This window comes from Erinaceus europaeus, chromosome 11 (genome assembly GCF_950295315.1).
Source record: "Erinaceus europaeus chromosome 11, mEriEur2.1, whole genome shotgun sequence".
NCBI lineage: Eukaryota > Metazoa > Chordata > Mammalia > Eulipotyphla > Erinaceidae > Erinaceus > Erinaceus europaeus.
In genome coordinates, this window is record NC_080172.1 from 115110576 (window position 1) to 115134696 (window position 24121).

A 24121-nucleotide genomic window follows, 5' to 3' on the forward strand; every position below is an offset into this window, starting at 1 on the left:
CTGAGCAGGGGAGACAGCAGGTGGCTATACAAAAAAAAATAAACAACAAGCAACCTATCCAGTAGGAGCCCATCCCTCCCTGCTCTGAGTGATGCGAGGTGCTGATGGTGTGATGGGGAGACAGACGAGGAAACGCAAGGCCCTGGCAGGAGTCAGACTGGCATGGTGCCGGGAGCACTGGATCTGCCTGGAGAAAAGATGGTGGCCGTCTTCTCCGCAGGTGCAGACCCTCGACCCCCGCTGCGTTCAGTGCTCACCGCACCTGGCAGCACGGGGAGACGGACGCCGGACACGCGACACCTTGTGAGTTCCATGCCTGGTCACAGAGTTCTCAAAACAATTCCAAAAGATAGATATGTTTGAGATTGCTTAGTTTATGTATAGAGGGTGAAAGACAGAGAGGGAAGAAAGAGGCAGAGAGGAGACACACCTGTGCACTGCTCTGCCACTCATGGGCCCTGCAAGTGGGGACCAGGGGCTCGACCCCAGCTCCTTGCACATGGCGAAGTCTGTGCTCTAGTCGGGGACCCCAGGATACTCTTACTTTACGGACCACCAAACTAAGGCTCGGGCCTGATGTAACTGACCTATGACACTGGGCCATTGCAACTGGAGAAATTCAACTGGCAGAGCACTCGGCATGATGCCTGAGGTCCCCAGTTCAATCCCCGATACCGTATATATTGGGGTTCGGCCTCTTTCTGTCATGTGAAACTCACATATGGAACCAGTAAAATAAATATGAAGAAGAAGAAGAGGAAGAAGGAGAAGAGGAAGGAGGAGGAGACTGCTAAGGGAAGGCAGCCCTGAGAGCAGAGCTCCTGCACAGGAAAGACGGCTGCCTTCCACGCCGCTGTCTGCGAGAACCTTTAGTCTGCAACCCCGAGTGTCCTTCCCTCTACGTCACCTCAGATGTCTGCCCCTGTGCACCACACACTTTAGGACAGAGGCCCCGGAACTACTGGCACGCGGCTGAGCAGTCCTTGCCCGGGGATCCAGATCCACTCAGCTCCACGGCACGGTGCTCGCCATATGCCATAAGCCAGGCTCCCTGGCCCGAGCAGAAGCCCAAGCAGAAGCCTGGCCGGGGCCGGAGCAGCCCGCTCCGGGGAGACAGGGCCCTCGGGTACACACCCAGCTCTCTCACCAGTGCGTGTATTTCCCTCAGAACGGACAGCAACCCAGTCTCAGTGGAGACTGGACAGATCCCCTCCAACACCGCAACAGCCGCGCCGTGCTCTCTGGCAGCATACCAAACGCCACGCTCCGGGGACTTGCCGTGCAAAAGCGAGCAGAACCTGAAGAGAATGAGCACACACTCCCCTCTTCGCCCCTCTTTCCACCAGAAGGAATACAAGCATGATGGCAGGAGGCACAGCAGTGACCCCGGGCCATGAGGCAGCCACCCAGGCTCCGCTGTCCCATGATCAGCGGGAACCTAGCCCTGAGTGATGCCGAGCGGCCCCGGCTGCACACCTCCACGCGGTCAACGGGGTGAAAGACGTGCGTGTGCTCGGTTAGGACTGCGTTTCAGAGTGTACTGAAAGCAAGTTAGGAGCACCGCTCGGTGACTGATCCACTATGGGCTTTGTTCGTAAAACAACCGGGACAATAGCAACACTTCTCAGCCAAACCAGCGGGCGCTCTGTCCAGACTGTCCAGTTGAAAAGAAAAAGCTGGAGGCGGGGGTGGGCGCAACCAGTGGAATATGTACCTTAGCGCCTGCGAGGCCCAGGCTGCCAGCCACACGCGCACCGTGCAAGGGAGGAGGGGCTTCCCAAGCAGGGCAGCAGCGCCCTGCTACCTCTCTCTCTCCTTCTCTGTCTCTCAGCCTTTATCTGGAGGGAAACCACTTTAAAAGAAGGAAAAAGGCTTTGGTGGAATCTCGAGGGCAGGAAACCCTGGCAGCAAGAAAGAGAGGCAAATAAAGGCTCACTAAAAGGGTGGTTTCTCTCTCTCTTTTCCAGTCTAATACCGGAGCCCTGCCCCGCTCTGGCTCAGTGGTGCGGGGATACCCCAGGCCTGAAAATCTCCCCACAGACCCGTCCCGCTGCCTCGCCGCCGGCCCCGAATGGGTGAAGTACATCTCGCGGAGTGCAGAGGACAGCGACTGGCAAGTGACTTCGACGCTTCCCAAGTGGCCTTAGTGTCTCACCTCAGATTTCCAGGTAGCCCAAGCTGCTCTTCTCCGACAAGGCTTCTGTGTACACTCCGGCTCGGCTCTCCTCCTCCAGCTCATTACCTGAGTCAAGACACCCAGTGGGAACTCTGATGAGAGCAGGACATGCAGAGAGCACTGAGCCCAGCAGAAAGCAGATGCACTGTCGGGCCTTAAGCCAGCTCCCCCCAATCCACCCTCCCTGATACTGTGGTCTATTTACATAACCATTGTTTTGCCTGAGACCAGCCCTGCCTGCAGGGTGTTAATTAACCCCACCAGTTAAAACCTTCCGGGAGCTTTCTACCTTCCCACTCTTTCCTTTTCTCCACCCCCTTTCCTAGCCATTTCCTTTTCCGACTTGCCACTTCCGGTTCTAAATATATGTGTTGTCTCTGATCAATAAAGACACATTGCATTCCCGCTCCACCATGAGTTTCTCGTCTCTCTCCCGCGTCGCTGAGTAAGCAGCAACCCAGGTCAGCTCCAGTCGAGTTCTCTCCAACCCAGAGAGCACGTGCCTGGGAGAACACCCTCACGCTAGCCCGGCAGTGCTCAGCCGCCACATAGGAGCTCCCACTGACTAAAGAGCAGAATACAGGGCTATGGCTGGGACACGGCAGCACCGGCACCATGCCTCACCCTAGGCGAGTGCATCCCCTCTGCAAAGTTAGTGACTTTCTCAAAATACTTATTTATCGGAGAGAGACACAAAGAAATTGCGTCTCCGTTTCTTTTCCTGTAAAATGGGTAGGTGGCCAGAGCTCTGACCTGCAGGCTGCCAGAGGTTCCCGAGAGACACAAGAATACCCAGCAAAGGGGGCCAGGCGGTGGGACACTTGGTTTAAGTGCTGACATCACAGTGTGCAAGGACCCGGGTTCAAGCCCCTGGTCCCCAACTGCAGGGGGAAAGCTTCACGCATAATGAAGCAGGGCTGCAAGTGTCTCTCTGTCTCTCTCCCTCTCTACCACCCCTCCCCTCTTAATTTCTCTTTGTCTCTATCCAATAATAAATAAGTTAAAATTAAAAAAAAAAATAAAGGTGGTCTGGGAGTTGGTGCAATGGATAAAGCACTGGACTCTCAAGCTTGAGGACCCAAGTTCAATCCCCGGCAGCACAGGTACCAAGCGATGTCTGGTTCTTTTTCTCCTCCTCTTTCTCATGAGTAAATAAAATCTTTACAAATAAATAAATAAATAAAAGTAAGGGTAGGGCTAGCAAAATAGCCCCCGCTGGATAGTGTGTGACCCAGGCTCAAGCTCAGCTGTGTCCCACCACCACCACCACACTGGAGGGAGCTTCAGTGCTGTGGTCTCCCTCCGTCCATCTAAAAACAAACACACAAACTTGGGCCAAACTGGACCCCTCTCTACTGCTAAGTAATCAGCATTTTGTCAATTCTGTCTCCAAAACATCTCTCCTGACCTTTGAACCCTGTTATAGAACTCAAAGACAGTCCCATTTTTCCACCTGGATTATTCTAACAAACTCCTACTCAGTCTCCAGGCCAGTTTTCTTTAATACACAGTTCATATGGCCAGAGAGCCAGAGTCATCTTTCTGATCTATCAATCTAATTTCTTTTTCCTGTTTTTTCTTTTCTTCTTCCCAGAGCACAACTCAGCACTGGCTTATGGTGGTGCTGAGACTTGAACCTGAGACCTTCAATACCTTAAACACAAAAGTTTCTTTGCATAACCACTATGCTAACTCCCCAGACCCAATCTAACTTTTAAATGACTTAACATACATTATAAAGCCATTAACAACAACAACAACAAAATCAGGCTAACAAGCCCCCCCCCAGGACTAGACCACACTCTTTTTTTTTTAATGCCTCATTTAATAATGTCTCTACGCAGAGAATTGAATACAATTACTAAGTTACATATAATTACTAACCTCTGAACTTTCTCATAAATTAAACAGAACAGTCTCCCCTTTCCCCATCTTCGTTCCCCCAATTGTTCTTTTAGATCTCAAGCTTCTGGGGCTCCTAATTTTCCTGGACTCACCCAGAAGAGTGAAGTGTTTCTACTCTGCTTTGGGGCTTGGAAGGTAGGGGGCCAGTCCGGCTTTTCTTCCGTCACGTAAGTGCCACTCGGTCCTATTTAGCTGTTTCCTGCATAATTCTCTGAACTGGGCGTTAAGGGGTACGGATGCCAAGAATAGCAGTAACAATCACATAAGAGCATTTACTTTGTGCCAGAATTGTTTGAGACACTTTGTACTGTACCTCATGTAATCTTTTTTTTAAGAAAATATATTTATTTATTCATGAAGGAGAGAGAGAGAGAGGGAACCAGACATCATTCTGGTACACAAACTGCCGGGGATTGAACTCAGGACTTAATGCTTGAGAGTCCAATGCTTTATTCGCTCCACCACCTCCCGGACCACCTCATTTATTCTTGATAACGATCTTAGCAGACATGTTTTTATTATCACCTCTGCTTTAGAGATGAAGAAACAGTGGCCTGGGAGGTTGCACAGTGGTTAGAGAGTCGGACTTAAAAACATTGGGGCCAGGTGACGGCGTACCTGGTTAAGCGCACACATTGCAGTGCACAAGGACCCAGGTTCAAGCCCCTGGACCCCACCTGCAGGGGGAAAGTTTCACCAGTGGTGAAGCAGGGCTGCAGGTGTCTCTCTATCTCCCCCTCCCTTGTCAATTTCTGTCTCTATCCAATAATAAATAAATATATTTAAGAGACAGAGAAACTGAGAGGGGAGGGGGAGATAGAGAGAGAGAGAGAGACAACAGAGACCTGTGCAGCCCTGCTTCACCACTTGTGAAACTTTCCCCCTGCAGGTAAGGGCCAGGGGCTTGAACCTGGGGCCTTGTGCACTGCAATGTGTGCGCTTAACCAGGTGTGTTATCACCTGGCCCCAATGTCTCTCTGTCTCTATCCAACAATAAATAAATAGTATATTTTTAAAAAAACCATTAAAGTTAAAAAAAAAAAAGTCCCAAGTTTGATCCCCAGCATCACATGCACCACGTTCTCTTTCCTTCTCACTTTTTTTTTTCTTTTTTAGCCAGAGCACTGCTCAGTTCTGGCTTATGGTGGTGCGGGGGACTGAACCTGGGACTTTGGAGCCTCAGGGAGGAGTCTCTTTGCATATCCACGCTCCTTCTCACTCTCATGTTTCAACAAAACACTAAGCTTCCCCCACCATAAAATCATCTTAAAAAAAGAAAGAAAGTAGGAAAAAGGGGGGAAACTACCCAGGACTAAAGGACAAAGTTGCCAAGCAAAAAAGTCAGGACTCAAACTCGGGCTGTCTAGCTCCAGGCCGCCTCCCTTTACCCACCATGCTATGAAGGACGGAGCCTCAGGGCCCACGGGCTGTACCTCCACAACCTGTCACGTCTGTGGGAATGAAAGGGTGGACAGATGAACAGTGAACGAGTGAATGAATCAATGAATGAGTGTGTGAACGAGTGAGTGGATGAGTGGGTGAGTGAGTGGATGAGTAGGTGGATGAATGGATGAGTGAATGGATGAGTGAATGAATGAGTGAATGGATGAGTGGGTGAGTGAGTGAATGAGTGGATCAATGAGTGAGTGAATGAATGAGTGGATGAATGAGTGAGTGGGTAGATGAATGGATGAGTGAATGAGTGAGTGAATGAATGAGTGGATGAATGAGTGAGTGGGTGGATGAATGGATGAGTGAATGGATGAGTGGGTGAATGGATGAGTGAACGAGTGAGTGGATGAATGGATAAGTGAAAGAATGAATGAGTGTGTGAGTGGATGAATGGATGAGTGAATGAATGAGTGGATGAATGGATGAGTGAACGAATGAGTGAGTAGATGAATGGATGAGTGAATGAATGAATACATGAATGAATGAGTGGATGAATGAGTGAACGAGTGGATGAGATGAGAGAGTGGATGAGTGAGTGAATGAGCGAATGAATGAGTGAGTGGGTGAACGGATGAGTGAATGAGTGGGTGAATGAACGAGTGGATGAGTGAGAGGAGAGAGTGGATGAGTGAGTGAATGATTGAGTGAATGAGTGTGAGTGGATGAATGAATGATGGAGTGGGTGAGTGAACGAATGAATGAGTGAATGAGTGAGAGTGGATGAGTGAGTGAATGAGCGGATGAGTGAGTGAATGAATGAGTGAACAAATGAATGAGTGGCTGAGTGCGAGGAGAGAGTGGCTGAGTGAACGAATGAACGAGTGGCTGAGTGCGAGGAGAGAGTGGCTGAGTGGACGAATGAGCGAGTGGCTGAGTGCGAGGAGAGAGTGGCTGAGTGGACGAATGAACGAGTGACTGAGTGTGAGGAGAGAGTGGCTGAGTGGACGAATGAACGAGTGGATGAGTGAGAGGAGAGAGTGGCTGAGTGAGTGAATGATTGAGTGAATGAGTGCGTGAGTGGATGAATGAATGATGGAGTGGGTGAGTGAACGAATGAACGAGTGAATGAGTGAGAGTGGATGAGTGAGTGAATGAGCGGATGAGTGAGTGAATGAATGAGTGGATGAATGAACGAGTGGCTGAGTGCGAGGAGAGAGTGGCTGAGTGAACGAATGAACGAGTGGCTGAGTGCGAGGAGAGAGGGGCTGAGTGAACGAATGAACGAGTGGCTGTGTGTGAGGAGAGAGGGGCTGAGTGGACGAATGAACGAGTGGCTGAGTGTGAGGAGAGAGGGGCTGAGTGAACGAATGAACGAGTGGCTGAGTGCGAGGAGAGAGGGGCTGAGTGGACGAATGAACGAGTGGCTGTGTGTGAGGAGAGAGGGGCTGAGTGGACGAATGAACGAGTGGCTGAGTGTGAGGAGAGAGGGGCTGAGTGAACGAATGAACGAGTGGCTGAGTGCGAGGAGAGAGGGGCTGAGTGGACGAATGAACGAGTGACTGTGTGTGAGGAGAGAGGGGCTGAGTGGACGAATGAACGAGTGGCTGAGTGTGAGGAGAGAGGGGCTGAGTGAACGAATGAACGAGTGGCTGAGTGTGAGGAGAGAGGGGCTGAGTGAACGAATGAACGAGTGGCTGAGTGTGAGGAGAGAGGGGCTGAATGGACGAATGAACGAGTGGCTGAGTGTGAGGAGAGAGTGGCTGAGTGGACGAATGAACGAGTGGCTGTGTGTGAGGAGAGAGGGGCTGAGTGGACGAATGAACGAGTGGCTGAGTGTGAGGAGAGAGGGGCTGAGTGAACGAATGAACGAGTGGCTGAGTGCGAGGAGAGAGGGGCTGAGTGGACGAATGAACGAGTGACTGTGTGTGAGGAGAGAGGGGCTGAGTGGACGAATGAACGAGTGGCTGAGTGTGAGGAGAGAGGGGCTGAGTGAACGAATGAACGAGTGGCTGAGTGTGAGGAGAGAGGGGCTGAATGGACGAATGAACGAGTGGCTGAGTGTGAGGAGAGAGGGGCTGAGTGAACGAATGAACGAGTGGCTGAGTGTGAGGAGAGAGGGGCTGAATGGACGAATGAACGAGTGGCTGAGTGTGAGGAGAGAGGGGCTGAGTGAACGAATGAACGAGTGGCTGAGTGTGAGGAGAGAGGGGCTGAGTGGACGAATGAACGAGTGGCTGTGTGTGAGGAGAGAGGGGCTGAGTGGACGAATGAACGAGTGGCTGTGTGTGAGGAGAGAGGGGCTGAGTGGACGAATGAACGAGTGGCTGTGTGTGAGGAGAGAGGGGCTGAGTGGACGAATGAACGAGTGGCTGAGTGCGAGGAGAGAGGGGCTGAGTGAACGAATGAACGAGTGGCTGTGTGTGAGGAGAGAGTGGCTGAGTGCCTGAGCGAGCGAATGGCTGAGTGGAACAAGCGTACGCGCCGCCCCTCCCCCCCCGCAGTCGCCCCCCGCGCGGGGTCAGGGGGCGGGGCCTCCCGAGCTGCGGGGCGGAGACGCTGCAGCCGGGGTGTCACCCAGCCGGGCGGCCGCCGGCGCTCGCCCTCCCGCTCGCCCTCCCGGAAGGCCGCCCGGCAGCGCCCCCTGCGCAGCGCCCGCAGCCCCCGGCCCCGCGGGGTCCCCTGGGCGCCGGTCCCCTCAGCACTCCGCACCCCTCCCCTCCCCCACACAACCGTCGCCGGCGTCCGGCCGCGCTCCAGCCCCCGCAGCTTCCGCCCGGCTCACGGGACTCTCCCGGCCCCGGACGCTGGCCGGCCCTCACCTGCCATGTCCTGAGCCTCACCGCCGCGGGAGGTGCATCACGCTCGCGAGGAGACCGAGGACGGCGCCTCAGAGCAGACAAAGGGCGCCGCCATATTAGAGTCGGGCGGAACCGACCTCGCAGGCTTCCTGCCGGCAACTTCCGGTGCCTGCGCAGCTGGAGGCGCGAAGGCGGGCAGGGCGCATGCGCGCGGCGCTGCTCAGGCTCGCGCTGCCCTCGCTGTCACCCTTCGGGAATTTCCGCTGCTGTGACCGTCGCGGTGCCACGTGCTCAGCCTGTCGTTGGGCGCCTAAGGGCTTTACCTGCGCTGTCTCAGTGGAGCCACTCACCAACCATAATGCATGTTTTTTATTTTTATAGATTTTCATTTTCTTCTCCCCCCTTTATTGGGGGAGTTAATGGTTTACAGTAATCCCTAGCACTGCAAAAACGGTATCATCTGTTTTCCATCTACACCACGCCTCGGCCTCGTGTGAGCTTAATGTGCAGCTTGGCGATAGGAGAATCCGGCATGAAGCCCAGCCAGTCTATCTTGGCGTTACTCTCGATCGCACTCTGTCATTTCACGAACATCTCATAAAAACTGCAGCAAAGGTGGGCGCGAGGAATAACATCATTGCAAGACTGGCCAGCTCCTCATGGGGCGCGAGCGCTTCCACACTACGCTCATCCTCTCTGGCATTATGCTATTCCACTGCAGAATACTGTGCCTCAGGATGGTTCCGTAGCCCCCATGTCCACTTGGTCGATTCCAAATTATATTCCTCCATGAGGATCATTTCTGGAACCATCCGTTCCACCCCGGTTCCATGGCTGCCAGTTCTTAGCAACATCGCCCCGCCAGATATTCGTTGGGATGCGGCATCATCTAAGTTCATTTCCCGCGTCTACGCTCGACTGGACCTGCCACTATACGCGGATATCTTTGCCCACCCTGTCCAATGCTTGACGTCTCGTCACCCAATCTGGTCCCCTACGCCTACACTGAACTTCTCTGTTCCAGACTCTTGGAAACAGAGTTGGCAGTCAGCTGAGGTAAAGAACAAACACCTCATCACAGACCCCTGCAGGCGTCAACCCGGCTTTGACCTAGCACGTTATGATGGGGCCCTCCTCAATCGCTGTCGAACAGGCCATGGCCGGTGCGCCGCTATGTTCCATCGCTGGGGAGCCAGAGACGACCCGAACTGCCCCTGCGGCTCCAGACAGACTATGACCCACATAGTCAACGACTGCCACCTCTCCAGATTCAAAGGAGGTCTCGAAACTTGACATCAGGCTCAACCTGACGCTGTTGACTGGCTACGGAAGAAGGGCAAACGCTAGAAGAAGGAGAAGGAGAAGAAGAAGTAAAGTACAGTAGTTGGTCCATGTGTCCCATTTCTCAATTTCCACATCACACTCCAACACCCCCCACCTAGGTCCGCCCAGAGTCCTTTACTTTAGGGCGATACATCAACTCCAGTGCAAGTTCTGCTTTGGTTTGTTTGTTTTAAAGATTTTATTTATTTATTAATGAGAAAGGAAAGAAAGAACGAGACATCAACCAGACATGTGCGGCCGGGGACTGAACTCAGGACCTCATGCTTGAGAGTCTGGTGCTTTAGCCACTGAGCCACCTCCCAGACCACGTGTTTTGTTTTGTTGCCTAACTTCTGTCTATGAGTGAGATGGTCTCATATTCACCCTTCTCTTTCTGGCTGATCTCACTTCACACAATGCCTTCAGTCTCCAGCCACATAATAAATAGTATTATTCTACCGGCTTTTGAAGAATGGAAAAGAAAGGTTCATAAAGGGTAAAATGAATTGGAACCAGAATATATCTCATCTGGTAGCGAGGGTAGGAGCCCTTTCATGCACACAGTCCAGGGTGAATCCCCCACACCACGTGGCAATGCTGTGGCCTGGAGGAGGGTGGCGTTGACCTTGCTCTGGTGTCTCTCTGTCTCCACCTGAAATAAAAAGAATGATCATCTGACAACTGGTGGAATAGTGTCAGCAACGTAGCTCTCACTGGGATAGAATGTCTGCTTTATTTATTTATTTTTTTTACCCTTCCAAAATTCATATTTGAAGCCTAATCCCTAAAGAGATGGGACCTTTGGGCGGTGCCTTAATCCTGAGGGTGGAGACTCATGAAGAAATAAGTGTGGCTGGGGCCAGGTGTTGGCGTACCTGGTTAAGCGCACGTGTTAGTTACAATGTGCAAGGACCCAGATTCAAGTCCCTGGTCCCCACCTGCAGGGGGAAAGCTTTGCAGGTGGTGAAGCAGGGCTGCAGGTGTCTCTCTGTCTTTCTCCCTCTTGATTTCTCCCTTCTCTCTAGATTTCTAGTTGTCTGTATCAAATAAATAAAGATTAAAAAAAAAAAAAAGAAATTAGTGGGGCTGCGGCAGGCAGAGGAGTAGCAGAATGGTTATGTAAAAGATAAAGGCTTAAAAAAAAAAAAGATAAATGCTTTTGTGCCTGAGGGTTTGAAGTCTCACCATAAGCCAGAATTGTGCAGTGCTCAGGCAAAAAGGGGAAAGTTCGTGTCATTATACAAAAGAGTTTCCAAGGTCAGGAAATTAGCTTAAGAGGTATAGCACCACTTGCCAACTTGAGGCCTCAGGTGGGATCCTGGTTCTTGATGTACCACACTGGTCTCCAATTCCCTCCCATGTGGAAATCTATGTTGTGTTTAAAATAAAGAGGGCTTTTTTGCCCCCCCCCTTTTTTGTCACAAGCGGTCACAACACAAAAATAGCCATCTGTGAACCAGTGAACGGGTTGACATCTGGAACAGTGACAAAGAAAAAATGTTTGCTGGTGGTCTGGGAGGTGGCGCAGTGGATAAAGCTTTGGACTCTCAAACATGAGGTCCTGAATTCAATCCCCGACAGCACATGTACCAGAGTGATGTCTGGTTCTTTCTCTCTCTCTCCTCCTATCTTTCTCATAAGTAAATAAAATATTTTTTAAAAAGAGAGAGAGCGAGAGAGAGAAAAGAAAAGAAATGTTTGCTATTGGTGTCTCGCCACCATTGGTCTCTGGCAGTCCAGAGAAACTAATACTAAAGATGCATCAAGTAACTAGGTTTTTTTTAATTAATTTATTTATTCGCTTTTGTTACCCTTATTTTAGTAAATAGTTTTCTTTAAGATTTTTTTTCCCCCCAGAGCACTTTATCTCTGGGGATTGAACCTGGGGCTTTGGAGCCTCAGGCATGAAAGTCTCTTTGCATAACCACTATGCTGTCTACCCCACAGTAGTTTTCTCTATAGTCGTGAGATCTACTAGTGATGCAGGCAGGCAGAACTGAAGTTTGGGGATTTGACTTGGATGTGAAAGTACCAAGACCTCAACAAGGGCAACAAAAAGGGAGAATAAGGGGTCGGGCGGTGGCGCAGTGGGTTAAGCGCATGTGGCGCAAAGCGCAGGGACCGGCGTAAGGATCCCGGTTCGAGCCCCCGGCTCCCCACCTGCAGGGGAGTCGCTTCACAGGCGGTGAAGCAGGTCTGCAGGTGTCTATCTTTCTCTCCCCTTCTCTGTCTTCCCCTCCTCTCTCCATTTCTCTCTGTCCTATCCAACAACGAATTGCGTCAACAAGGGCAATAATAATAACCACAACGAAGCTACAACAAGGGCAACAAAAAGGAGGGAAAAATGGCCTCTAGGAGCGGTGGATTCATGGTGCAGGCACCGAGCCCAGCAATAACCCTGGAGGAGGAAAAAAAAAAAAAAAAGGGAGAATAAGTAAATAAATATTTAAAAAAAAAAACAATTAAAAAGAAAGTTCCAAAACCTGTCCCAAGTGGCTGGAGGCAGAAGAAACAGCCTGTTTGGTGGCAGTTTTGCCTTCCAAACCCTCCACCCTCAACAACAATCTTGTTGACAATTTCATCAAAGTCGTCCCCTAACTGCCCCAGGGCAGTTCCTTTAGTCCCCACCCCCACCCCCCCCTGGGATTTGCTCTGCGAATCTGGATTAGGTCAGTATAAAAGGTCTGGTCTTTGGGTGGGGAGCTTGACTACATCCTGGAAAAGGATGCAGAGACCTGCTCCCCAGGCCAGAGCTAGACCAGGCTGTAGCAGCAGCCCTGCAGAGGACTCCAAGCACCAGCAAGCCAATCTCAAAGCCATGGACCTTGACAGACACCTAGCCACCAGCTCAGGTAGGAGGCAGCTCAGGCAGGAGCTCAGCCAAGCAGAAAGTCCAGATGAAGGAAACGGAGGTGGGGAATCAGAGGACAGATACCTTCCCTCCCCCCCACCCCTTGGTTGCCAGGATTTTCAAGCACTGGGGCTGGGGGGGGGGGTGGTCATTTATTTCTTTTGCTAACTTACCTACCAGAACATAAACTGCCTTCTGAGTCGGTGTCTGGTGAAAAGCACATAATTAAGAGACTGGGATCACTTATTATTTGGATCATTATTTGGATTGTCTTCTTTCTGTCTGTCTTTCTTTTTTTATCTTTCTATTTATTATTGAATAGATAGAAATTGGGAGAGAAGAGAGAGATAGAGAAGGAGAGAGACAGAGAGACGCCTGCAGCCCCTGTTTTACCACTTGGGAAGCTTTCATCCTACAGATGGGGACCAGGGGCTTGAACCCAGGTCCTTGGGCATTGTAATGTATGCACTTAACCAGGTGTGCCAAGGCCCGGCCCCTCTTTCTGTTTTCTTTTTTTTTCTTTGGTTCTAATTAACGTTATTCTGGAGCTCTGTGCCCGCACAGCTGCACCATTCCCAGTGGCCTTTTTTCTTTTCTTTTTTTTTTTTTTTGCCTCCAGGGTAATTGCTAGGGCTCAGTGCCTGCACCATGAATCCACCGCTCCTGGAGGCCATCCCCCCCTCCCTTTGTTGCCCTTGTTGTTGTAGCCTTGCTGTGGTTATTATTGTTATTGATGTTGTTCGTTGTTGGATAGGACAGAGAGAAATGGAGAGAGGAGGGGAAGACAGAGAAGGGGAGAGAAAGACACACGCCTGCAGACCTGCTTCACCACCTGGGAAGCGACTCCCCTGCAGGTGGGGAGCCGGGGGCTTGACCCCTTTCTTTTTATTATATTTGTCTTTAAAATAACTTTATTTATTTATTGGATAGAGACAGCCAGAAATTGAGAGGAAGGAGGGAGATGGAGAGGAGAGACAGAGAGATACCTGCAGCCCTGCTTCACCACTTGTGAAGCTTCCCTGCTGGCAGTTGGGGACCAGAGGCTTGAACCCGGTCCTAGAGCACTGTATTGTGAGCGCTTGGCCAGGTGCACCACCACCGGGCCCCACATCTCTCTTCCTTCCTTTCTTCATCTTCTTCTTTAGATAGAAGCAGAGAGGTAGAGAGAGACAGTGAGAGAGAGACCACAGCACTGAAGTTTCTTTCAGTGAGATGGGCTGGGCTCAGACCTGGATGGATTGCACACATGGCATAGCAGAGTGGCATTCAGGTGAGATGGTTCACTGCCCCTCCAGTTCCATTCTCCCCCCACCCTCTTGTTGCCTTGTTGTTTTTCATTGTTGTTGTTGATGATGTCATCATTGTTGGATAGGACAGAGAGAAATGGAGAGAGGAGGGGAAGACAGAGAGGGGAGAGAAACACAGACACCTGCAGACCTGCTTCACCGCCTGTGAAGCGACTCGCCTGCAGGTGGGGAGCCGGGGGCTCAAACCGGGATCCTTACGCCAGTCCTTGTGCTTTGCGCCACAGGCACTTAACCCGCTGTGCTACCGCCAGGCCCCCTCCTTTTTCTTTTTCTTTCTTTTCTCATAGAGACAGAACAAATGGAGTAAGGGAGGGGAGGCAGAAAGAGACACTGGCAGAACTGCTTCACCACATTCCCCCCTGCAGACGGGGACCAAGAGCTTGAACCCAGACCCTCACACACAGTAACATATGCACTCGGCTGAGTGTGCCACCACCTGTCCCCCCCTTTTTTTTTTCTGCCAGGGCTCCCTACCTATATGATTCTCCCACTTCTAGTGGACTTCCCCCCCCTTTCTTTTAATTCCCATTAGAGACAGAGAAGTAGAGAGGTTGCAAGCAATGCTGTACCACTGGTGAAAACTTTCCCCACAGCATGCTGCTTCCACAGGGAGCTGGAGGCTTGAACCCTGGTCCTCCCAATGGTAAAATGTTTACTCTAGTGGGTGGTGACCTCCTGGCCCCCGATTAGTTTCTTCCTGAGTGCTTGTTTGGAGGTTCTGCTCATATGCACTTGCCCAAAGGCCGGTGTGTCTCTATTTGGGAAGGTTGTTGTCCTCTGACTGAGCGTGACACTTCAGGAAGGACACAAGGGGCTGGTGTGTGGTGTGGTGGTGGTGGTGGTGGTGGGGACTTGCCCGGACAAGCTGATCAGCTGAAGCAGTCACTGCTGTGACAGGTGTCACAGCCAGATCACCCTCACATCCTGAGAAGTTCCCTTTTAAAAGTCTTAAACTTTGAAGGGTGGGGGAAGATAGCATTATGGTTCTGCAAAGAGACTCTTGTGCCTGAGGCCCCAATGTCCCAGGATCAACCCCCTGCACCACCATAAGCCAGAGCTGAGCAGGACTCTGGTTAAAAAAAAAAAAAAAAGATTTAAACTTTGGGGGCCAGGTGGTGGTACAGCTTGTTAAGCACAAACATTACAATGCATAAGGACCTAGGTTCAAGCCCCTGGTCCCCACCTGCAGGGGGAAAGCTTCCTAAGTGTAGTAGTAGGGTTGCGGGTGTCTCTCTCTGTCTCTCTCTCTTTCTATCTCCCCCTCTCCTCTCAATTTCTTTCTCTGTCCAATAATAAATAAATAAATAAATAAATAAATAAATAAGGATCCCGGTTCCAGGAGTCGCTTTACAGGTGATGAAGCAGGTCTGCAGGTGTCTGTCTTTCTCTCCCCTGTCTGTCTTCCCCTCCTCTCTCCATTTCTCTCTGTCCTATCGAATAACAATGATGTCAACAACAACAATAATAACTACAACAACAATAAAAAACAACAAGGGCAACAAAAGGGAAAATAAATATAAAAAAAAGAAACACCATCTTTTAAAAAATAATAAAATAAATAAAATAATGATGAAAAAAATTAAACCTTATTTAAAAAAAAAAGACTTAGACTTCGGTTTCAAAGTGACTTAGTCTAGCATCTGCTTCTTCAGTAAGTGGCTATGCTCAGCTTTTTGCTGTGTGGGGCCCTGAGCCGGGCTGGGAGCCCCGGGGTGTGTGGGACCCAGGGTGGAGGGGTGAAGTCTGAGACTGTGCACAGATGATGATGATGATGATGATGATGACGATGTGAGTGCTGGGCACAGAGCTCCTGGAGGACCAGAAGTACAAGAGTAGGCTTGAGGTGCCCGGGCTTCCTTCCCCTTTGTCCCAGGACCTTGCTACCCATCGTGCGGACCATCGGCAGTTAGCACCAACCCTTTGGGAAAAGCAGGACCTCGGTGCCCCCACCCCAGAGGCACAGTCTTGGGGATCCCAGTGGAGAAGCTCTGAGCCCTTGGCCTGTGGAAAGCAGGTGGCTGATACAGGATTTAAAGTCTTCTTTTTAAAAATTTTATTATCATTATTTATTGGATAGAGACAGTCAGAAATAGAGAGGGGAGAGAGAGAGAGAGGGGCACCTGCAGCCCTGCTTCACCACTTGCAAAGTCTTCCCCCTGCAGGTGGGCACCAGGGTCCTTGCACACTGTAACATGTTTGTTCCACCAGGTGCGCCACCACCCGGCCCCCTAGCTTTCTTTAAGAGCAGCACCATTTCTGTCCTGGTTGGGCAGACCTTGACTAGTGCAGGCAGATTGAGGCAGAGATGAGCTAAGTCTCAAGGCCAAGACTTGATGCACTGGACTCGGAGAAAAACAGAAAGCCTGTCCTGAATAAGATTCTTCAAGAATCAGACTCTCTCCTGCCCACCCCTTCCATCCCTTAGAACTTAAGATGAGCTGGGAGTTGGGCGGTGGCGCAGTGGGTTAAGCGCACATGCCACGAAGTGCAAGGACCGGCTTAAGGATCCTGGTTCGAGCCCCCGGTTCCCCACCTGCAGGGGAGTCACCTCATGAGAGGTGAAGCAGGTCTGCAGTTGTCTGTCTTTTTCTCCCCCTCTCTGTCTTCCCCTCCTCTCTCCATTTCTCTCTGTCCTATCCAACAACATCAACATCAATAACAACAACAATAACCACAACAAGAGCAACAAAAGGGAAAATAAATAAATATTTAAAAAATTGAAAATAAAAAAGAAAAGAAGAACTTAAGATGAGCCGTGTCACACGTCCACATTGTGATACAAGAGTAGGCAGCACCCAGGGCTTCAGTGACCACAGATTCCATCTCACCTCTGAGAGCAAAGCACCACTCTTGGTTTCTTTGCTTTTTTTTTTTTCTTCCAAGATTTGCTTTTGGAAAAGATTTGTTCAAGAGAAAGAAAGAAAGGGAAGAGGGGGTGGGGGTATAGCATCATGGTTATGCAAAGAGACTTTCATGCCTGAGGCTCTCAAGTCCCAGGTTCAATCCCCCACACCCCCATAAGTCAGAGCTGAGCAGTGCTCTGGTTAAAAAAAAAATAAAAAAATAAAAAATAAATAAATAAAAGAAAGGGAAGGAAAGAAAACAAAAGAAGAGAAAAAGAAAAAGGTGGGGGAGATAGTATAATAGTTATGCAAAAAGAGTTTCCTGCCTGGGCCTCCAAAGTCCCAGTTTTTTCTGTTTTTCTCTTTTTTTGCCTCCAGGGTTATCGCTGGGACTCTGTGCCTGGACTATGCTTCCCCTGCTCCTGGCAGCCATCTTTTTCTCCCATCTTATTGATTAGGACAGAAAAATTGAGAGAGAAGGAGAGACAGACACCTACAGACCTGCTTCACCGCCTGTGAAGCGACTCCATTGCAGGTGGGGAGCCGGGGGCTCGAACCGGGATCCCTCCGCTGGTCCTTGCGCTTTGCGCCACGTACGCTTAACCCGCTGCGCTACCGCCCGACTCCTTAAAAGTATTTTATTTTATTTTGGTTTTGTATTATTGGCTACAGAGAGAAATTGATAAGGGAGAGAGAGAGAAACAGAGAGACACCTGCAGCCCTGCTTCATCACTTTTCGAAACTTCCCCTCCAGGTGAGGACAGGGGGCTTTAGCCACTGAGCCACCTCCCGGGCCACTGAAATTGCATGATTTTGATACCCCAGCCCACTCCTACATCTTCTACTAGCTGTTCCAAAAAGTATATTTTTACCTTTTAAATATTTTTTTTTTTTTTTAATGAAAGAGATACAGAAAGAAAGGTACACACAGAGAGAGACCAGAGCACTGCTCAACTCTGGCTTATGGGATGTTGGGGATTAAACCTGGGACTCAGGCACCCGAGTCTTTCACGTCACCAGTATCCTGTCTCCCCAGCATAATGTTTACCTTTGTATTTCAAAACAGACTGTGGCTGGAGAGACAGCATAATGGTGATGCAACGGACTTTCATCCCTGAGGCTCTGACATTCCAAGTTCAGTCCCCAGTACCACCATCACCGAGAGCCGAGCAGTGCTCTGTTCTAGCTCTGTGCATGTCTTCATTAGAAAAGTAAAATATTAAAAACTTTGACAAAAAACAATAACAAGTCAGGTACCTCTGATTTTTTAATTTAATTTTTTATTTATATAAAGGAAACATTGACTAAACCATAGGATAAGAGAGGTACAACTTCACACAATTCCCACCACCAGAACTCCATATCCCATCCCCTCCCCTGATAGCTTTCCTATTCTTTATCCCTCTGGGAGTATGGACCCAGGGTCATTGTGGGTTGCAGAAGGTGGAAGGTCTGGCTTCTATAATTGCTTCCCCGCTGAACGTGGGTGTTGACAGGTAGATCCATACTCCCAGCCTGCCTCTCTCTTTCCCTAGTGGGGCGGGGCTCTGGGGAAGCGGAGCTCCAGGACACATGGTGGGGTCGTCTGTCCAGGGAAGTCTGGTCGGCATCATGCTGGCATCTGGAACCTGGTGGCTGAAAAGAGAGTTAACATACAAAGCCAAACAAATTGTTGAACAATCATGGACCTAAAAGCTGGAATAGTGCAGGTGAAGAGTTGGGGGGCTCTCCATTTTGTAGATACATAGTAGGCATATTTTAGTTATATTCCAAAGGGTCTGTGGCTATACTAGTGTGGTTTTTTTGTTTGTTTGTTTGCCTGAGCCTGAAATCTGATATGCAGGTGGATCCTAATTAGTGTCTAGGGAGGTGATGTCATGGCTGGCAGAAGGACCAGAAATATGGATCAGGGAAGAGGGTAGCCCCCAAATATGGGAAAGGTGTATAAATATTGTTGACTGTAAACCCCATCGATTTGATGTGATCTGGGTCCCATATTCATCTTAGGAGCCTATGTGACCTCTGCATCCTTGTAGATCTGAGCTCACATTCTGTGGTCATAAGCAGAAATGTTCCAAGCTGCCCCAATATCAGGACCCATCTTCCTCAGGTGTAGCACAGAGTATATTGTCCAGCCTCCCTTTAGAGAATGAGACATTCTCTACCATTGTTGATCCAAGTTGAGGGCAAGGTCCTATGGGGGCCCACAAAGGGGTCTATTGTGTTATTCCTGATAGGAATGACCAATAACAATGGAGAGAGGGATTTATTTGAGGTATATGCCCATCATGTCTGTTTGGGAATCTCAGGACTCTCCGATTAGGGCCCCAGCTAATGGGGTGGCCTGATAGTGACTGAAGAGTCATTGTTAAAGTATGCCAGTCTCTTGCCCTTATTCAGCTTTTGCAGTCCTTGCTTTGATAAGGTTATCTTTGGAGTGAGTGAGAGAACTGTAATAGGAAGTAGGTGAGGAGGGTATCGAAGTCTAAGCAGACACTTTCATTAGGAACTTGATACTGACTCACCACAGACTATTGTGTATTTTGCTTTCAGGTATATATTTTGCCCTAATTTATGGATACGTGAAGATATTCTCTATATTACGGGGCCTGGTCTATATCTAGGTTTTGGGATTTTGTTAGGAAGTGAACCTCTTGGAATGGAATTTGAGAATACTATGAAAGGCAAGGTCTCACCCAAGTAATGAGGGTGAAGGGTTGACATTCCATGCCTGACGTCTCTGGACACAGTCTGAAGTGAAGCATGCTGAGGTGGTACTCCTTGCGTTGATTAGGTTGGGATCAGCGGATGCAATATCATTTGGTATGAATTGAGAGAAGCATGCAGGAAAGTGAGCTCCACCCTAGAGTTTCCAGGACTGTGGGAAACACAGGCTCTAAAGAGAAAGTGGGAGGTTCCTGCTGTCTTAGGGTTTAAGAAGACAATAGATAGTTATTGCTATAATCACATTATTTGGCAATTGGGTTAACTTTGAAAAATCCCTTTGTTAGGATTTGCTGTATCATACACAACAGCACCATAATTTATGTCCTTTGACATTATTTGCATATAGCTATGCCACCGGTTGCTTCTGTTCTCCCTGGTCTAAGCTTTTAAGAGAGTCAACATATCAAAGACTCAGCCTATGTATTAAAAAGACTCAGTCTGTGATTTTAAAAGTTTGAGGCATTCAATCAATTTTCCTTTCTCATATTAATTAGTGATTTATATGAATACAAATCGACAGGAGTGTACATAAACACCGTGCCCACCAGCAAAAGACTGTGTCCCATTACACCCCTCCCACCCTTTGAAGCTGAACATCCACCCTTACCATCAACCCAGGGTTTTTACTTTGGTGCCCTACTCCACCTCTGCTGTTTTATACACCACTGCCACCCCCTCAGTGGGTATCAGCCCAGCACAGATGAGTCCTTGCTGAGCAGGTGAGAGGTGAGTCTGTGTGGCCTCATGCTTTTTGGTCTCCTCCCTTGCAGGGGACAAGCTGGTTCGCCCCCAGAAGGCCATCCCGGCGACTCACCTGACTTTCCTCATCGACTGTACTCACGGCAAGTCGCTCTCCCTGATGGCACCCCCAGAGCCCTCACCAGCCCCCACCTCCACCCTGGGACCTGCCACCCCTCTGATGAAGACCTACATCTTGTTCTGTGGGGAAAACTCTGCCCCTCTGAATGAGGAGACCCCCCTGAGTGGGGAACTTCTTGCTCAGGTGGGGGACACCCTGCCACCCCCCCGGGATGTGGCCCCTGCGTCCTCCCCAGTCAGCCCACTCTGCCTCCAGGAGGTCCCCAAAGCCAAAGGGAACCCCCTGAAGACTGTGTCTGTAAGACACTCTGCCTGGGGGACCGTCAAGGGCTCCCTGAAAGGGTTCCTCTCCTCCTGTGTCTGTGGGCAGGCAGATTAAGTAAGGGGTTGGGCCTGACACACCAGACTGCAGTGCTCAGGGGCTGTGATTCCCAGAGCCCAGGCCTTCCCCTGCCAAGCAGAATCTTCTTGCCTGAGCCAAGGAAAGAGCCTTCAGTCCACTGAAGGACCCCTGACCAGCCACATACCCAAGGGGATCCTGTCCCTTCTTCCCGTTAGTCTCACACCAGAAGCAGAGCCACAAGACTAATCCATTCAAACAGCAGACTAGCCATGCAGCTACACGCCGGCCCCTGCAAAGTGCAAGAGAAGACAGCACAGCTTTCTCAGAGTTTCTATTCTTTTTAATTCCAGAGCACTGCTCAGCTCTGGTTCATGGTGGCGTGGGACTTCGGAGCCTCTCAGGCACGAAAGTCTCTTTGCATAACTGTGACGCTCTCTCTACCGTATTCTTGACCAGTGGATAGAAGTGTGAGAATAGGGAAACAAGAAACCACAAGAAATAAAGATGCTGGTCCAGGAGGTAGGGCAATAGATAAAATGTTGCATTCTCAGGCATGAGGTCCTAAGTTAGATCCCTGGCATCACATGTACCAGAGTCATGTCTGGTTCTTTCCCTCTGTCCTCCTACCCCTCTCATAAATAAATAAATAAATAATTAATTAAAAAAAGAAAAAAGAAAGATGCTTTTGAACAGTGGCAAAAGGAGTGCTCTGTAGGAACTGAAGTGAGGTGCTGGGATAGCAGGTGACTGGGCAAAATGTTTTGCAGATATGCTGGATGGGAAGGGCCCGCCAGGGTGGGGGAAAGTAGCATCATGATTCTGCAAAGAGACTCTCATGCCCGAGGCTCCAAGGTCCCAGGTTCAATCCCCACACCATCAATAAGACAGCTGAACAGTGCTCTGGGAAAAAAGAAAAAAAAAAAACCTTTCTGATCTCAAAGATAAGGAACCATCAGCGCGAAGGACCATTCTCTCTAGGGCCACCTGGCTGGTCTCTTAAGCCAGGGCCAGCCACAGAGGAGGGCAGCTGTCCCAGTACCATGAACAGTGGCAGCATGCAGGTTGCTGTCATTCCTTTGAAGATATGTCTATCTAGGGGTGGGAAAGAGAGCCAGACTGTCACTTTGGCACATGTAGCCCTGGGGAACAAACTTAGGACTCCATGCATACTCTTAGGCCTAGTGCTCTAGCCACTATGTCACCTCCAAGGTCATGCTACTATCATTGAAAACAAAATGGGGGCTGGGTGGTGGCACACCGGGCTGAGCACACATGTTACAATGCGCTAGGACCCAGGTTTGAGCCCCCAGTCCCTACCTACAATGGGAAGGCTTTGCAAGTGGTGAAGCAGTGCTGCAGGTGTCTCTCTGTCTCCCTATCTATCTTCCCCTTTCCTCTTGATTTCTGGCTGTCTATATCCAATAAATATTGAAAAGAACAAAACAAAATGTAAGTGGCTGGGTGGTGGTACACCGCAGTGAGCACATATGTCACAGTGGGCAAGGACCTTGGTTCAAGCCTCTAGTCACCCACCTGCAGGGAGTAACTTCAGTGGTGAAGCAGTGCTGCAGGTCTCTCTCTCTCTCTCTCTCTTCTCCTACCTCCCCATTCTCTTTTTTTTTATTTTTTTATTTTTTTATTTTTTCTCCCCACCCACCCACCCACCCCAGAGTCTTTTACTTTGGTGTAATACTCCAATTCCATTTCAGGTTCGACTTGTGTTTTCTTTTCTAATCTTGTTTTTCAACTTCGGCCTGAGAGTGAGATCATCCCATATTCATCCTTCTGTTTCTGACTTATTTCACTCAACATGACTTTTTCAAGGTCAATCCAAGATCGGCTGAAAACGGTGAAGTCACCATATTTTACAGCTGAGTAGTATTCCATTGTGTATATATACCACAACTTGCTCAGCCACTCATCTGTTGTTGGACACCTGGGTTGCTTCCAAGTTTTGGCTATTACAAATTGTGCTGCCAAGAACATATGTGTACACAGATCTTTTTGGATGGATGTGTTGGGTTCCTTAGGATATATCCCCAGGAGGGGAATCGCAGGGTCATAGGGTAGGTCCATTTCTAGCCTTCTGAGAGTTCTCCAGACTGTTCTCCACAGAGGTTGGACCAATTGACATTCCCACCAGCAGTGCAGGAGGGTTCCTTTGACCCCACATCCTCTCCAGCATTTGCTGCTGTTACCTTTTCTGATGTGTGACATTCTCACAGGAGTGAAGTGATATCTCATTGTTGTCTTGATTTGCATTTCTCTGACAATCAGACTTGGAGCATTTTTTCATGTGTTTCTCGGCCTTTTGGATCTCTTCTGTGGTGAATATTCTGTCCAAGTCCTCCCCCCCATTTTTGGATGGGGTTATTTGTTGTCTTGTTGTTGAGTCTGGTAAGCTCTTTATATATGTTGGTTATTAAATTCTTATCTGATGTATGGCATGTAAAGATCTTCTCCCATTCTGTGAGGGGTCTCCTGATTTGGGTCTCCTGATCTTTTGCTGTGAAGAAGCTTTTAAATTTGATGTAGTCCCATAGGTTTATACTTGCCTTAGTCTTCCTTGTAATTGGATTCGTTTCATTGAAAATGTCTTTAAAATTTATGCGGAAAAAAGTTCTTCCAATATTTTCCTCTAAGTATCTGATAGTTTCTGGTCTAACATCCAAGTCCTTGATCCACTTGGAATTTACTTTTGTATTTGGTGAAATACAGTGATTCAGCTTCATTCTTCTGCATGTTTCAACCCATTGTTTCCAACACCATTTGTTGAAGAGACTCTGCTTTCCCCATGTAATAGTCTGGGCCCCTTTGTCAAAGATTAGATGTCCATAGGTGTGGGGCCTCATTTCTGGGCTCTCAATTCTATTCCACTGGTCAGTGTGTCTGTTCATGTTCCAGTACCAAGCAGTTTTGATGACAATGGCCCTATAATATAGTTTGAGATCTGGCAGTGTGATGCCTCCGGTTCTGTTCTTTTTTCTCAAGATTGTTTTGGCAATTCTAGGTCTTTTCTGGTTCCAGATAAACATTTGTAGCATTTGTTCTATTCTCCTAAAAAATGTGCTTGGGATCTTGATGGGGATAGCATTAAATTTGTAGATGGCTCTGGGTAATATATTCATTTTGATGATGTTAATTCTTCCAACCCATAAGCATGGAATATCTTTCCACTTCTTTGTGTCTTTTTCAATTTCTTTGAGTAGTGACTCATAATTTTCAGTATACAAGTCTTTCACTTCTTTGGTTAGGTTTATTCCTAGATATTTTATTGTTTTTGTTGCTATAGAAAAAGGAACTGATTTCTGGATTTCAATTTCTTCTAACTTAGTGTTTGCATAGAGGAATGCCTCTGACTTTTGAATGTTAATTTTATAGCCTGACACATTACTGTATTGCCTGATGATTTCCAAAAGCTTCTTGCTAGATTCCTTAGGTTTTTCCATGTATACTATCATGTCATCTGCAAATAAGGAGAGTTTGACTTCTTCTCTTCCAATCTGTATTCCTTTAATTCCTTGCTCCTGCCTGATTGCTATGGCAAGAACTTCCAACACTATGTTGAATAGTAATGGTGATAGTGGGCAGCCCTGTCTAGTACCTGATCTGAGGGGAAATGCTTCCAGTTTTTCAC

The 24121-nt window shown here is 48.9% G+C and overlaps 2 protein-coding genes across 2 annotated transcripts in view; one reads left to right on the forward strand and one right to left on the reverse strand.

Annotated features, from left to right (window-relative positions):
- ZBTB17 (zinc finger and BTB domain containing 17) overlaps positions 1 to 8431 on the reverse strand; it is a 30819-nt gene extending 22388 nt beyond the window's left edge. Inside the window, exons 1-2 of the mRNA XM_007523711.3 lie at positions 8293 to 8431; positions 2156 to 2242 (exon numbers count right to left, since the gene is read on the reverse strand). The gene's annotated coding sequence lies outside the window, so the exon portion shown is untranslated. The remainder of the gene's footprint in view (positions 1 to 2155; positions 2243 to 8292) is intronic.
- A 3895-nt stretch (positions 8432 to 12326) lies between these two features.
- Positions 12327 to 22008, forward strand: SRARP (steroid receptor associated and regulated protein). The gene is made up of 2 exons (XM_016188435.2): positions 12327 to 12446; positions 20093 to 22008. Exons 1-2 carry the CDS (start codon positions 12413 to 12415, stop codon positions 20518 to 20520), a joined length of 462 nt encoding a protein of 153 aa, XP_016043921.1. The 5' UTR covers positions 12327 to 12412; the 3' UTR covers positions 20521 to 22008.
- Positions 22009 to 24121: the final 2113 nt, after the last annotated feature.